The 14,910-nt window shown below is 39.9% G+C and overlaps 1 protein-coding gene across 1 annotated transcript; it reads right to left on the minus strand.

Annotated features, from left to right (window-relative positions):
- Positions 1-826: 826 nt before the first annotated feature.
- LOC149298601 (speckle targeted PIP5K1A-regulated poly(A) polymerase-like) lies at positions 827-13,715 on the minus strand. Its single transcript, XM_089487337.1, has 10 exons — positions 13,610-13,715; positions 11,289-11,479; positions 9,794-9,997; positions 9,477-9,591; positions 9,193-9,380; positions 8,541-8,838; positions 8,219-8,341; positions 4,613-4,705; positions 2,054-2,492; positions 827-869 (listed from the first exon to the last, which is right to left on the minus strand). Exons 1-10 carry the CDS (start codon positions 13,713-13,715, stop codon positions 827-829), a joined length of 1,800 nt encoding a protein of 599 aa, XP_089343463.1.
- Positions 13,716-14,910: the final 1,195 nt, after the last annotated feature.

The raw sequence follows: 14,910 nt of genomic DNA on the forward strand, positions 1-14,910 counted from the left end.
TTGAGCTCCCATAGCCGTAAGGCTCCTTCGTCGAGTCTTGTACCACTGTTGCGACTGTTCTTTTGTTGCTATTGTGCATTTAGGCATATTTATCACTTGTGCCTCTTTATTGGGACAATTGCCAATGTATAACATTGTTTTGTTTTTTTTACTGTATTTTCAATGTTGCTATTGATTTTTCATGTGTATGTTGTTCTGCAACTTTGCCTCGACGAACTTAAAAATGAAAAATCCAATAAAAAAACTTTAAAAAAAAAAAAAAAAAAAAAGGTTGTAGAAGCAAACGCCCAAAGACTGAATGTCCTGTTTTCTCTAAGAAAAAGTTAAGCTGAGCAAGGATTGCATAACTCCTTTTGCAGCTGGCAGCAACGGGGTGGCACTCTAAATGCATAAAATATATTTGGACTTAAAAGGAGCTTTTATCTTTTTAGAAAAGAATGTTACAGGGCAGAGGCTTTTTTTAAGGTTAAGATAAATGAATCTTATCTTAAAAACGCCTCAATCTGTGTGGGGGGTTGGTGCCACGGATATCCAGTACTGACAAGCCCCACTGCTGTCAGACTGGACTGCACAGCTGAAATAACGTTTACATTTTGTGCCCTGAAGATCGGATCCGCGCATGCTCTGTAACACGATCAGATCGTTGGCAGAATGCAACGCCTCCTGCGTGCGCGTTCCACCGCTGTGCTTATGCTCCTTCCCATGTAGGAACTTCCCGATGCGGATGTTCCTACCTCACTCTGCTCACCACCCGGGGAGCAATCGGAGGAGGAATCCCCCTGGACACAACCCGTGTGCCCCCACCAAAATACATGTCCGTCCCTGACTAAGGGACAAGGAAGAACTGTCTGTGTTTGGTCCGGTGTGCTCTTATGGGTAAGAAGGAGGAGGAGGAGGAGTTAGGGAAAGGGGAGGGTTTAACTCTTTGTATTTCAGATCCTTGTCCCTAAGGAAAAACACCACCCCGTCTGTACTGCCACTATATGCCAGGAAAACAAATGATTAAACAAAGATGATACAAACAGCAAATAGGCTCATCGCCTGGGGACTAAACCCCTGTCTCACAAACTGGCTAAACAACAAGTTATTTATGAGTAAAAATCTGAAGTCAGTGACTACTGCCATGGTTTTCTTGCAGATCGCACAGGCTTGTTTAAATTTTTTTTATATCACAACCTTTTTTCAACAATAAAATTAACAAAGTATTTTTTACACAGACGCCTGAGACTTAAAACTTCAAAATATTTTCACTTGCAGATTTTACATATAAAATTTTTTTACATTCATATTTAATTAGTATAAATACATACATTGACAAACACAACAAAGCTGTTGTCCATGGATCAGACCTACAAAATCCACGAACAATAGAAATATAATTTTGTCGACATTTGGGTGAAGAGCAGGTCTTCATCCCGATTATTCTCAGTTTATCAAGAATTCTTTTATTATATGTGGAAGAAATCCCCCTAAAAATTGAAAAAACGATATGCTAAGGCCTTGAGGGTCACTATCAGGAGTTAGAGATAACTGAATTTGGCCCTCAGTTGTTAACCGAGCCTTCACTGTCACTCTAATCAGCGGCTCCTCTCCCTTAACTTCACCTTTTCCTGAAAACAATGCACAAGAAACTGCAGTCTCAAGTGCCGCACCCTTCAGCGACCCTACCTGGAGATGTCTCCTCTCTTTGCGCCGTCCCTCCCACACCCGATGCCACACACACACCCTTAACAGATGTACAGACTCTGTATGTAACTTATTGCATGTTTCTTGGTTTACACTAGGGTCTTCACAGGATTCCTCTGTTTTCATTCTCTTTTTGACCCCACCATTGTAGATTTCTTTTCTTTTTTGTTTGTTTCCAAGTGTTCCATTGCGTGTTCTCTCAATATTTTCTTTTGTGTCTTCAGAATCCTCTTGCTCTGCATTGAATGACACCGTGCATGGCATGGTCTGCTCATCCTCTGTTGAAACGGCTATATCTTTTCCTGACAGATTTCCTTTCCTCCATTTATCGTCTAGTGTGGCTTTGCATTTATCACACGTATCACACGTGCACAGCAAAACATCTACAAGAACCTTTCTTACAGCTGCACACACATCCTCTAGTTGAACTTCACCTAATGGTATCATAATCTTAGACCCAACCCTTGGTTTCATCTCATCTGCTGGGGATGGAGGCATGAGAATTAAAGCAATGCCCCATGGGCGGGACATAGAACGCTTGAGGTAGAAAGAGGTGCTGCAGGCCTGAGCCGCTAATGCACACTGTTTTAAGAAGCAGCGACCTGTGCGTGAACTGATATTAGCACATACATTGTGACTCAGTTCGAAAGGGTCTTGTAAATTCAGAAATCCTAGACGGAAACCTTCTAACCAGGAAGAAAGAGGAGACAACGGAAGAGGCAAGATTAAGCCATTCCCGGGGCAGAGGATAACGGAGGTCAGGTCCAGAGAACAGATGAAAGAGAAAAACTCCAACAGAAGACAACCTGGAAAATTGAAAGGTAGTCACAATAGAGAAATAATGGAAGCAAATCTACAATAAGGAAAAGGGTTTTTCATATTTTTTTTTTTTAAATGGGGAACAATCCAACATAGAGCTTTCAATTCAAAATTATAATTGGAATATAAAAAGTACTTCCCCTGTCCCTAATGTTGTCTTACAGATTCAATGTTAAAAGGTTGCTTTGAAAATAATAATAAAAAAAAAAAATTTAATTCCTGTCCAAGTGAAATTATTTCAAATATCATGGATCTGGGGAAACTACCGAGATTCTCTCTGTATTCTCCGATATAACCATCTGTTCCGATACTTATAATCCAAGGATAAACATTAAATATGAATGTATAAATAAGTTTGTCACTTCATATATACATTGGCTAATAACTATCGGCACAACATGTGTTTGTCTAAAGAGCTTGATGGAAGCGAAAAGTCTAAAGTATAGTAGGGCTGCAACTAACGATTATTTTCATAATCGATTAGTTGGACGATTATTTTTTCGATTAATCGGATAAAAAAATGAATGTACATTTTTTATTTATTTAAATAATTTAATAAACAAATGTTAAATACAAACGCAGAATAAAAAAAAAAAAACTGATAAAATGCATTTCTTGTCTATTTCCCAACCAGCCCCCCCAATTTATGCACATTTGAGCACAGGCTTGCCACGCTGCCTCCCACATATTCCACTCCATGCTGCCTCCCACATATGCCACGCTGCCTCCCACATATTCCACTCCACGCTGCCTCTCACATATTCCACTCCACTCTACCCCCACATATGCCACTGTGCCTGATACGCCTTATACCCCCTGATACACCACTCCATCCTCCCCAGACATGCCACACTGCCTCCCAGACATGCCACGCTGCCCTCCCCACATATGCCTTATATACTGTATATGCCTTATACCCCCAGATATGTCACTCCATCCTCCCCAGATATGCCTTATACCCCCAGATATCTCATAGTCCCCTCAGAGTCACAGACCTGTTCGCATCACACTGACACCATACTTTTATAAATAAGTACAGGGTTAATCTTCACTGCCCCCAGGATTTAGATTCCCCTTAGTCTGCCCCCCCCTTTACCTCTAACTGCGCCTTAAGTTAACTTTATTAAATTAACCCTCAGTCCTCATCATTAAATTAACTCTAAATACACCATCAAACACAACTACCCTAAATTAACCCTAAACACCCCATTGACCACAGCATCCCCTAAATTAACCCTAAAGACCCCCATCAACCACAACAGCCCCTAAATTAACCCTAAACACCCCATTAACCACAACTGCCTCAAATTAACCCCAAACACCCCATTAACCACAGCTGCTCCTATATTAACCCTAAACACCCCATTAACCATAACTGCCCCTAAATTAACCCTAAACACCCCATTAACCATAACTGCCCCTAAATTAACCCTAAACACCCCATTAACCATAACTGCCCCTAAATTAACCCTAAACACCCCATTAACCATAACTGCCCCTAAATTAACCCCCACCTCCCCTAACTTTCAGCAGCCCAAATATTAATTTTATACTTAGTTAGATGAGTGTCACAGCCATGTGGTTCTGGCCTTCTGGGAGAAGGAAGGGGGCGGGGCCAGTTGTCACAGTGATTACAGGGAGGGACTGGTAAGTAGGAGCTGCTGCTGTGAGTCACTGAAACACTTTATATAATGAGGGGTATTTTTCCAGAGCGTTTGCTCTGAAAACCCCCTCATTTTATAGTCGATAAAAATCGATTCAACTAATCGATAATGAAATTCGTTGGCAACGATTTTCATTATCAATTATTGATTTTATCGATTAGTTGTTGCAGCCCTAAAGTATAGGTTACCAAATCAACACTGTATATGACAGGGGCGTCCAACCTGCGGCCCTCCAGCTGTTGCAGGACTACATCTCCCATAATGCTCTTTCAGCTAAGGGGCTGGCTGAGGAGGATGGGAGATGTAGTCGTGCAGCAGCTGGAGGGCCGCAGGTTGGACGCCCCTGGTATATGACCTGAATTCAAGACATATACAAGCTACAACGTGTGTGTGTGTGTGTGTGTGTGTGTGTGTGTCACTAGCCAATGGCAAGAGTCACTTACATAAACTTTGTTGGTTGGTACTGGCTTGAACTTTGTTTGGGTCAGAAGGGAAGCTGCAATCCCAGTCATCAATCACCTGAGGAGCTTCATTTACTGAGGAGAAACATAGATGTTATTAGGCATTTGAGTACTCAGTAGGGTTTTCTTGTTAGTCATTTAAAAGGAAGGGGTCACGAAACAAAAATAAAAATTAGCAATATATAATTTCTTATTTATTAATGGATTACGATCACAGATTGTTAGTAGGATATTAAATAATTCCTTGTTATATGTTTGTTAAATTATGTAAAAATCTGTATTTTATGTGGCCGTAAAGAGAAGAGGTTTCGCTGGGAACAGTAAAAAATACTCATAACAAATGGCTATTATACGATTCCTTACTATTAATGTGCCTGGGATTAACTCTCCCCAAAAGCGTATAACTTTGAACAACATGTTGAGATGAAAATATCGATTTGTGTTTTTTTGGTAGTAGAACATCCCTGCACACAAGCAAAAAAAAAAAAACAAAAAACAAACAAACAAAAAAACCCTTTTTTTTTTTTTTTAATTTACATATTTGGTGGTCATAGACTAGAAATTTGGCAAGAATGTTTTAATTTAATCTCTGATGTAACCATAACAAGAATGGCACCAAACCCGGAGAAAGCTCTTTTCTACTTAGAGTTAGACAGCGTTTTAAAATATGAGAAATTAGTTATACAGATCTTAATAGCAACCAAATTCACCTGGGACATGAGTGTGTTTGTGTGAGACCGAGTGTATGTATGAGTTAAAATGACACTCCAGTCTTCAGTCTAAGAATTTTGGGATGTCCAATTTATGGACGTAGGTCAGCCCATGCCTGCTGCTTACCCTACTGCCCTGCTCTAGGACATTAGGCCAAGAGATAACAGAGAACTCATACAAATGGCTGATATACACCTGCCTGAAAACATTATGTAACGGGGATATCCTGCCCTCCGATGAGGCACAGAGACGCTGCGGTCTCTATGCAGGTCTGTGAGGACCCGCATAGAGATCACAGTGTGATCGGTGCAGGGGGATCGCGGGGAGGGGAGTGAGAAACCATCTCTCTCACTCCCCCTCCCGTCCTGAAAGAGAAAAGCAGGAAAACAAACAAAAAAAAAAAAACTTAATTCATTTAAAAAATTAAATAATTAAAATATAAATACAAAAAAAAATTATAATGTGAGCTGTGATGTCATTGTGACATCACTGGCATGTTCAGGAGGTCCCTAGGAGGACCTCTAACCATTTCTGTGTAAAAATATGAAAAAAAAAACAAAAACCTTACTTCCTATTGCCCTAGCATAACATCTAGCCAGTATAACCCTCCTGCCCCCGTTCACAACCCCCAAACCCGTTAAGCCATAGGCATAAAAATTATACAAAATTGTACACCTTATAATATGCTCCCTGGTGCTGTGAAAGTCTGGAAAATCTATATAAATTAGGTATTTCTGAAATCAGGACACCTGAATTGATAAACTTGGAGGGGATTTTCCATCACTTTACCTAATTTTGTGAGGATTCAGAGGGAAAATGTAAAAAAAAATTAGTTTCATTTTCTAATCTTCGCTAGTTTTTACTAAATTTCTCATCCTAAATTTTCAGCTAATCATCCAACTATGGTATCCAAAAGAAAGCTCTATCTCTCCTTGAAAAAAAAAACAATATATGGTTTACATGGGTACACTATTCACAGGAAAGGAGAATAATCGCTAAACCGACATACCCCAAAAATGGCAAAATTGCTCCGGGCTTTGAGGTACCAAAAACCCCTGGGATTGAAGGGGTTAAAGGCTCCATTTAAATTGTGAGTACACACTCTGTAGGAGATAGAGGTATAGATATATATCACACACACACACACTATCTATTTCTATATACAGACATACTGCACTATTATTTTTGTATTTTTTTTCCATAACATCTTACCACCCAGCGACTACCATTTAGCGCTCCACACTTTGGAAAGCGCCAGAATATATACGTTAGGGCTGAAACTAGTCTAAATTAATAATAAATAAAAAGCGGAGTGGAGAACACGTGCCAGACCGCTGAAATGTATGTATTAACTCCTTCCCTCCAATCCACAAATTAAACTCCTTCCCATCCTTCGGTCTGATCCAGTCCAGTAACTCTCCCTGTCCCCACATTAACTCTCTCCCACAAATTAAATAAACCTAGAAATGATTGGAGAGTGCAGACACGGGCGGTCTTGCAGGCGGTCAGACACTGTACCTGCGGGTCCCAGAAATCCCGCGCAGTCCCGCAAGGCTGCCTTCGCATTGCTCCTACACAGCGTCCCTACTCTTGTTTTTCCCAGGAACACAGCGGAGTCACGTGATGTGACGTAACATCACGTGACTGCACTGTGTTCCTGGGAAGAGCAACGTGAAGGCAGCCTTGCGGGACAGCGCGGGAAATCTGCAGTTCAAGTAAGGACGTGGGCGGGATTCACCGCACATGTGACGGGAGCGGGCGGGATCGGACAAAAAAAAAAAGAAAAAAAAAAAAAAAAAGAAGGGGGAGCGAGCGGGATAAAAAAAAAAAAAAAAAAGCATTCTCGCGGCAGGGCTCTACTGTGGAGACATTTAAAAAAAGACCATAGCAGTAATATCTTAATAGCAGTGTGGATTTATCGAAGTAACAATGTTTCACATTTAATGCATTATGAGCTTCAGCCAATTGAAAAATGCGATTTGTAAGTTTCAGTTGTATACAAGACTATAAAAGAAAATAACAAATGAACCTCAACGTTGAGGCATTTCGCCACAAAATTATAGTTATAATAAATACTTCATTGTTTTCAACAATTAATCCTATCAATACATAAAATCAACAATTGAAAAGCCTGTAAATGACCGATAACAAATAAACATATCTGTAGAAAGACTCTCCCCTATTAACATAAGCCAACATCACTGGCTTACTGTCAACAGATCAGGTGTACAGGAGCTTGGCACAAGCACCAGTACACTGCTGCAACATGAATGTTCAGACACGTGATCAGACACTCCTTTTGCTGCTGGCCGCCGCTGCTTGGTAGGCGATCTCCTTTAAAAATGGTGTGTGTATGGTAAAAGAAAAATATTCTGCAATTTTTCTTTCTTCCTCCTACCTCCTTCTTGACTGCCCATATATCCTATTAAATCTTGGGAATGTTTCATTTACCGCAAACTTGTATGAATGCTAAATATATCACTATGAAATGATATAATGTATATTAAAAAGGTAAATACTTTAATTTATTATAATACAATTGGTACATTGAGATCCATGAATATATGAATTTTCCTCTTCATATTGGAAAATTGTATATGTTTCTCTTTTTTCTTTGTTTTAATATTACTAATTTATACTGAAAACATCAATAAAAAAAAAAATCATATGCTGCATCAACAGGCAATGCTTTTATCCTTGTTCCTATGGTATTCTTGCAGACTTAATTTTCAAGCCCATGAAACCTTTATCTTCCATTTAAGTATATATATATATATATATATATATATATATATATATATATATATATATAGCTAAAAACTATCTCCTCTTTCACTCTGGTGGTATTAGTAGTCTTTCAAATGTTAGGTCACTTACCAGCCTCTTCTCTCAACTTGCTCAGGGTGGGAATTACTGGGGGGCTCCTTGTTTGCAGAAAGAAAATAATAAGCAGCGTCAGAGCATAATTGTTCAGCCGAGGCCCACCTCCCAACGGGTTACCTGGAGATCAAATAAGGTGGCGTAAGGCTTCTCCAAAATTCTACTCAATCTGTAAAATAACATACACACAATGCTAGTGCAACTGTTGCACTCCCTCTTGGATCCTACTCAAGGGCCATTGTTTCTCATTTCACCCCTTTCCTTCCTAAAGTGTAAGACGTTGATTCCTTTTTTCATTCAGGTCTCTGCTATTTCTTACCTGCAAGTTGGTGCACCTTTGCCCAGTACCGTACGGTGTACACAAGCCAACGAACTCGAGGGTCCAGGTGAGAACAGAGACGTAAAAAGGTGGAGTTCCGCAGAGCCAACCGATTATTGAGTGTAATATCGCCTCTTAGCCCAGATACCTTGTGCTGGAAGCGTACAACAGGGCATCGAACAGAAGGGACCCTCTGAACCGCATGTACCCCAGGTACACAGCGTCGAAGGATTTCCTGTACCAACTCTAAGATGTTTTCAGAGGTAAGCCCCTTCAAGGACAGGCCAGGACCAATATCCTACAAAGAATGATACTTTACACAGAATAATAATAGGATCCTTCAGACATTTATGGGACTTTGTCATGCTGCTTCAGACACAGTTGTATCTTACATTGTCAAAGTACAAGGGAAGCATTACACTGCACCACAATGCCAAAATTCTCACTCGTTTCTAAAATATGCACCCGGAATGGAGAACCCAACCCTATCAGATGTCCAGCAGTGGCCTCAGAAGGGGTAGTTGACACGACTGTGTTCAAGGATCCCGTTACCTAATCTAACCATCATATTTCATGTTTAGTCTAACTTTCACAGCATTAAGAACAGTCTCGCTGGTCTGAATACTGAAGTCATCCTTACCTCATTTTCAACCTCTTTGTATTCAGTTTTATTTTGTCCCGATGCTTTAATTTGCTCTATCCTTTCAACATCTACACTCTCACTTTCCACATTTCCTTTCTCACCACCATCATGCTCTCCCAGTTCCAAGTACAAATCCAAGTCACAACCACTGATTTCAAAACCATTCATAGAGGACCCAAACGGGAGCAGCCGGCACCCTGGTGAAAGGAAAAAAAATAAAAACCCTATAGTGGGATGCAGTTACGATTACATTGGCATTCATATACACACACACACACACACACACTAGTCACCTGGAAAGAACTCTGTAAATGTTTCTTGCAGCAGAGATAGAAGAAGCTCTCGCAGATGATTCTCATATTGAGAGGGAGAACAAAGGGAAGTCACACACTTCATTTGATCCTCCACCTGCAACGCAAATATCACATGGGCCTCTTCCAAATGTCCTGTTCATCTTGACACTACCATTCAACAAATCCTAAAGGTTAAACATATAAACTCTCACTAAGAAAAAAACCCATGTGCCACTCATGGATTTTTATTAACTGAATATTTTAAGTCTTTGAATGCAACCTTATCCCAAAACCAACCTGAAACATATTTCACTTACATCAGTGCATTGCATCAGTGCCTTACACAGTGCTTCAGGATCAGGGGGCTGCAGGTCTTCAGAACAAACTCTTTCCTTCCTTTGGAACTCTTTTTTATTGCGTCGTTTAACTTTCAGGCGCTTCTTTCCTAGTTTGAGCACAGTCTCTGCCAAGCACAGGTTCACGCCATCCTTGTTCTCAAATTCCACAATGGCATAAAAACCCTACAGAAACCAGTAACTATATTACACTTGACCAGTCCCTTTTACATCACGACAAAAAATGCTCATAAAAATTAAATTTGTGGAAACGCAGAACATCTCTTACTCAGGAAAGGGCTGGCAGTGGTGCAATAGCTTTGGATAGGACCTAACAGCGCACATGAAACACTGCTGCCCTTGTGATTGCTAGCCAAACTTCATTTGGCACTGAATTGTACCAGTCCTTTTCAAAAGTTTGCAAAAGCAGCTGCCCTGCTGAGCTTGAATTGCTTAGGTTTTACTGTTGCAACTTAGTCTGTGTTAGTTTCATTAATGCCTGAGGAAGAGACCTAACAACTTGGTCTCGAAAGCTCGCAATTAAACTCTGTTTGCCAATAAATGGTATTTTAACTATACTTTTCTTCAACTTTACACTTTGACAGTGAGCCATATTTTAGTGTGTTGATGGCTGTTTCCCCCTTTAACCCCTTAAGGACTGGTCTTTTTTTCCTGTTTGTACCCTTCGTACAAGCTGTAGAAGGCTGCATTTTGTTTTACAGTGCTCATGTTTAGCTGTAATTTTCTTCTCTCTAGTTTAGCATTTCCACACAAATTATTAGGGCTGCAAATACTAAAATATAAGAGCAAAACAGATTGTTTATGAATACAGTGGTGAGGCAATAAATCAAGTGATTCAGAAGTAATTACAAAAATACACATTGCATATAGTAATGGTGTATGTGTGCGCATACATAATTCTGGCTGGAGGCGGCCTGTGTGTATATACGATAGCGCTTGATGCGTTATTCCGTCGTAAACCACTGAATCGGCCAGATTGCCACCCCTACAGGGATATTTTACAGGTACTATTAACCAATGTTCCATCTAATTTTTCTTAGTTGGCGTGCGCAGAAAATGTCTCTTGTGCAAAAAGTTTCGGACGTGTGCGCTCTCTAAAAAAGCTATGTGCACACGCACAAGCGCACAGCTTAGAGGGAACACTGCTATTAACGTTGTTCAGGACTGAAATTCATGTATTTAAAAACACTATTGTTAGCTCCTGCTTCTTTCCTCACATATATTGATGGGTTGTCAGTCATCCAACTGGCTAGAAATGCTAGGAAAAGAGCAGACAAACCAATTTTTATTATTTCAATATAATTTTTTAAACAAGCCACCCACCCAACCTATCTGCTCTGTGTATGGAGATTTGACAAAGACAGAAAGGGGAGCAACAGACAGCAAAGTGAGTATCATTCACATCACATCAGTACCACAAGGAACACATTATGGAGCAGAAAGAGTGTGTTCTTACATGATCTTTGTCCATCAAAATACCCTTGACTGGAGAGATGTCCTGGAACAGATCCTTTAGCTGCTCCTCTGTAGTGCCACGAGGAAAGCCACTAACATACACGCTATGCTCCTGTTGCTGTTGGCGCTTCTCTCTTTCCTCACATAGCCGAATGTGCCGTCGGCCACGCAAGTGGTCACAAAGGCTGGGACCTGTCATTTAAGTTGTTGATAAATATTAGAAAACAATACTCCATTTCTGTCCAGGCAGAGCAGCAACTGGGAAAGAAAAAAAAAAAAAAAAAAAAAAAAAACGAGTTCTGTTTACTGCTGTTTGTGTCCCAGCTGCTTTAGGGACAGGGTTAAATGTTTCTTCAGTCTCCAGTGTGAAAACTAAACCCCAACCCTCCCCTGCTGCCCGATCCCTCCATTAACAGCGACTGTGTATGACATGATTGCAGGGGTTAGTATTCGAAATAACAGTCAATGCTGTGCTCCTATGGAGCACCAGCACTTAAACAAGTTAAAGTGACAGGGGTGCTTCCAGGTCAATTGCTGTGAGTTATGGATCTGCAGCATTTCAAAGGTGGGCTGATTATCAGAACATCAGGTTGACCCTGCCCTAGAGAGAGGTCATCTAAGGGAATAATAAAAAAAGAATACAAGTGATCAAGTAATAATTATGTCAGTGACATTTTAGGTCACGGATTATGGATTAGTTTCCGTGACCAATGTTAGTGGCCTAAACTTGTCACTTACAAGTAATCCGATATCATCCCTAACACTATATAGTACTGTAACATCCAACATATCTATAAGTACCCCCCTTATGCCATCAGCTACCCCCTGCTTTCAGGGAATATATAGTTATATGGGTTAAATTGATATTTAAAAACATTTTCTGTGTCTCAAATGGGACTTGGGCCCAGTAAAACAATCTTCCATGTTTGAAAACTGAAATGGGCATGTTCCACAATGTCTGAGAAACATGACTTATCTATGCATGTGGGGTATTGCTGTATCGGGGGCGGGGGTTACTGAACACAAATGAAGACCTTTTTTGTTCTTTCACATATCCACTCAGAAAAATAAACATGGTGCAACTGCAAAGTGGGGGGTCTGAATACAAATCACAAGTTGTTTTAGTAATTTCATGTACCCAGGGAAAGAAATGTCCTATAATATTGTGTTTGGATAGAATGGGTTTGTTAAAAATGAAGAAATGAAATTTTACTACAATGTTTAGGACAGATTGGAGCTAAAATGGTTAAATAAAAGCGTTAAAATGCCCCTAGTAAAATACTCTGGGATGCCGACTTTCAAAAAAAAAAAAAAAAAAAAAAAAAAAAAAATCTACACTTGTTGAGCAGTTATTCTTTTTCTGGCCGCTTTTGGGGCACAACACCCAGCATACCACGTTTAAAAAATAAATAAATAAATAATATTGTTTAGAAACAGAGATGTGTATCATTCCTTTTTAACTCTGTAAGTACCAAAATAAATGAAAATACCAGGCATATGAGGTGTTTCCAAACACAGGTCAAATACCTAAATACATTTTTGGAGGGGTTTTTTTTTTGTTTTTTTAATTCCATTTTCACTGGTTATATATGGTTTTTATAAGTGAAACTATGAACATATTGACTTTTTACCCCCACCTTTTTAGATAATTTTCATACTAAACGATGGTTTATATACTCATTTCAAAAGAAATTCCTACTTGTGCTGAAAAAAAAAAAAAAATATATATATATATAAAAGGTGCAGGGTGCACTAAATGAGTTAGTGGGTAATCACAGTTGAATAAAGAAATTGCAAAACCACAAAAACAGTTCTGGTCATTTGGCAGAAACATTATTAAAATAAAAAACTGGCTATGAAGGAATTAAAACAAATATGCCACCAAGTCCCTCCTTATTTCCATAACTGTCTCATGCCAGGTGCTGGCACCTGTAGATGGGGCCTACACAGATAGAGGTTTCTATTGTACAATACTGAACAACATGAGTGGCACATAAATAGTTATAAAGAACCGTATAAGGTCAAGTGCCTGAACAAACAAATGGTGCAAATACCCCACCTGTGCCCAACAGGTATGCAACAAATTGAGCACAGAAAAAGTAGTTGCACTTTCAAGGGCGATCACCTATTTCTGTCATACGTTATACCACAAAAAAGCATCTGTTATATAAACATGTGTAAATATGAAGACACATGCAACATACATGTTATATACACCGCATTACTAGTGATAAGCAACCATCTCTTCACATTCAACACACCATATTGCTACAAGCATTAACACTGCAAAAAAAACAAAACAACAAAAAAAAAACAACTCACGATTCGCGATGCTGACCCCACAGAGTAGGCATCTGAAACCGCCCCGATCTGCGAACTGCACATCGTTAGGAAGCGTAAAACACTCTCCTTCCTGCTCGGCCGCCATTTCCCCCGAAAATCGTCACTTCCGACGCAGCCAGACTACGTCAAACAGAGAAGGCACGGACACCTACTTTAAAGGCGGTGTCATAAATATTCATGACTTAAGGCAATCATATTAATAACCTGCGAAAACAAAAGTGTAACCTACAGTATGTATCGAATCTTTTTCGACTGAGATCCGGGGAGGCAATTTGTTCACCTAAAAAAACATTTCTGTATTTCCTCACACCACCTTGAAATTGCCTCCATCCCCCCGGGCCGGTCAAAAATTCTTTGAATAGAAGCGTTTTGGACTCTTGCGGAGGCGGGAACATAACAGGGTCAAGTAACGAGATGTAATATCGCTGCTACTAGTGACGGGAAGTTCGGATCGTTAAAGTGAATCGGTTCATTTCGAGTGATTCATTGAAATGAACCGATTCATCGGTTTACTCAATGAGACTCATAACAGTTACTGCTTCCCCGACTATTGGCCCCGCCCCTTTCATTATAGTCTATGAATCCTCCTGCCTGCCCAATCAGGATTATTTGTTCATTTGCATTACACAACAGTGTATTCTACAGCAATGTAATATGTGTCCACACTGCTCAGCAACTAAACTCACAGTAATGTGCAGTGTGAATAAGTTTATCACTTAATATTTGGGATGCTGAAAGTTAGGGGAGGTGGGAGTTAATTTAGGGACAGGTATGCTTAATGTGATCTTTAGGGTTAATTTAATGGTGAGGAGTTAATTTAATAAGGTTAATTTAAGGTGCAGTTAGAGGTAACGGGTTCAATCTAAGGGGAATCTAAATCCTGGGGGTAGTGAGGATTAATCCTGTATTTAGTTATAAAAGTATAATTGTACTGTATACTGATGACTTGAATATGCTCTGAAGTCTAAATCAGTGAACTGGTGACTCAGAGCTGCTCTGAACAGTTCTTTGAGTCAGTGAACCGGTGACTCAGAGCTGCTCTGAGTGGTGCTTTGAGTCAGTGAACTGATGAGCTACTGAGGTGTGATAGGAATGACGGGCTCAAGGGAGTGGGGTTTTATGTGTGATAGGTGAGTGATTTTATTTTACATGTGATGGCCGTAAGATGTGGTAATATATTGTGGATGTTTTAGTGAGTGTGCGTTCTAGTCCCAGGGGTGTACCTAGAGTATTAGGCACTTTAAAATGTATAAACATCCCCAAAAAATTGAATGTTTGGA

The sequence above is a fragment of the Sceloporus occidentalis genome, unplaced genomic scaffold, assembly GCF_023333645.1.
Source record: "Sceloporus occidentalis isolate IW3139 unplaced genomic scaffold, rSceOcc1.0.p SCAF_32, whole genome shotgun sequence".
NCBI classification, from domain to species: domain Eukaryota; kingdom Metazoa; phylum Chordata; class Lepidosauria; order Squamata; family Phrynosomatidae; genus Sceloporus; species Sceloporus occidentalis.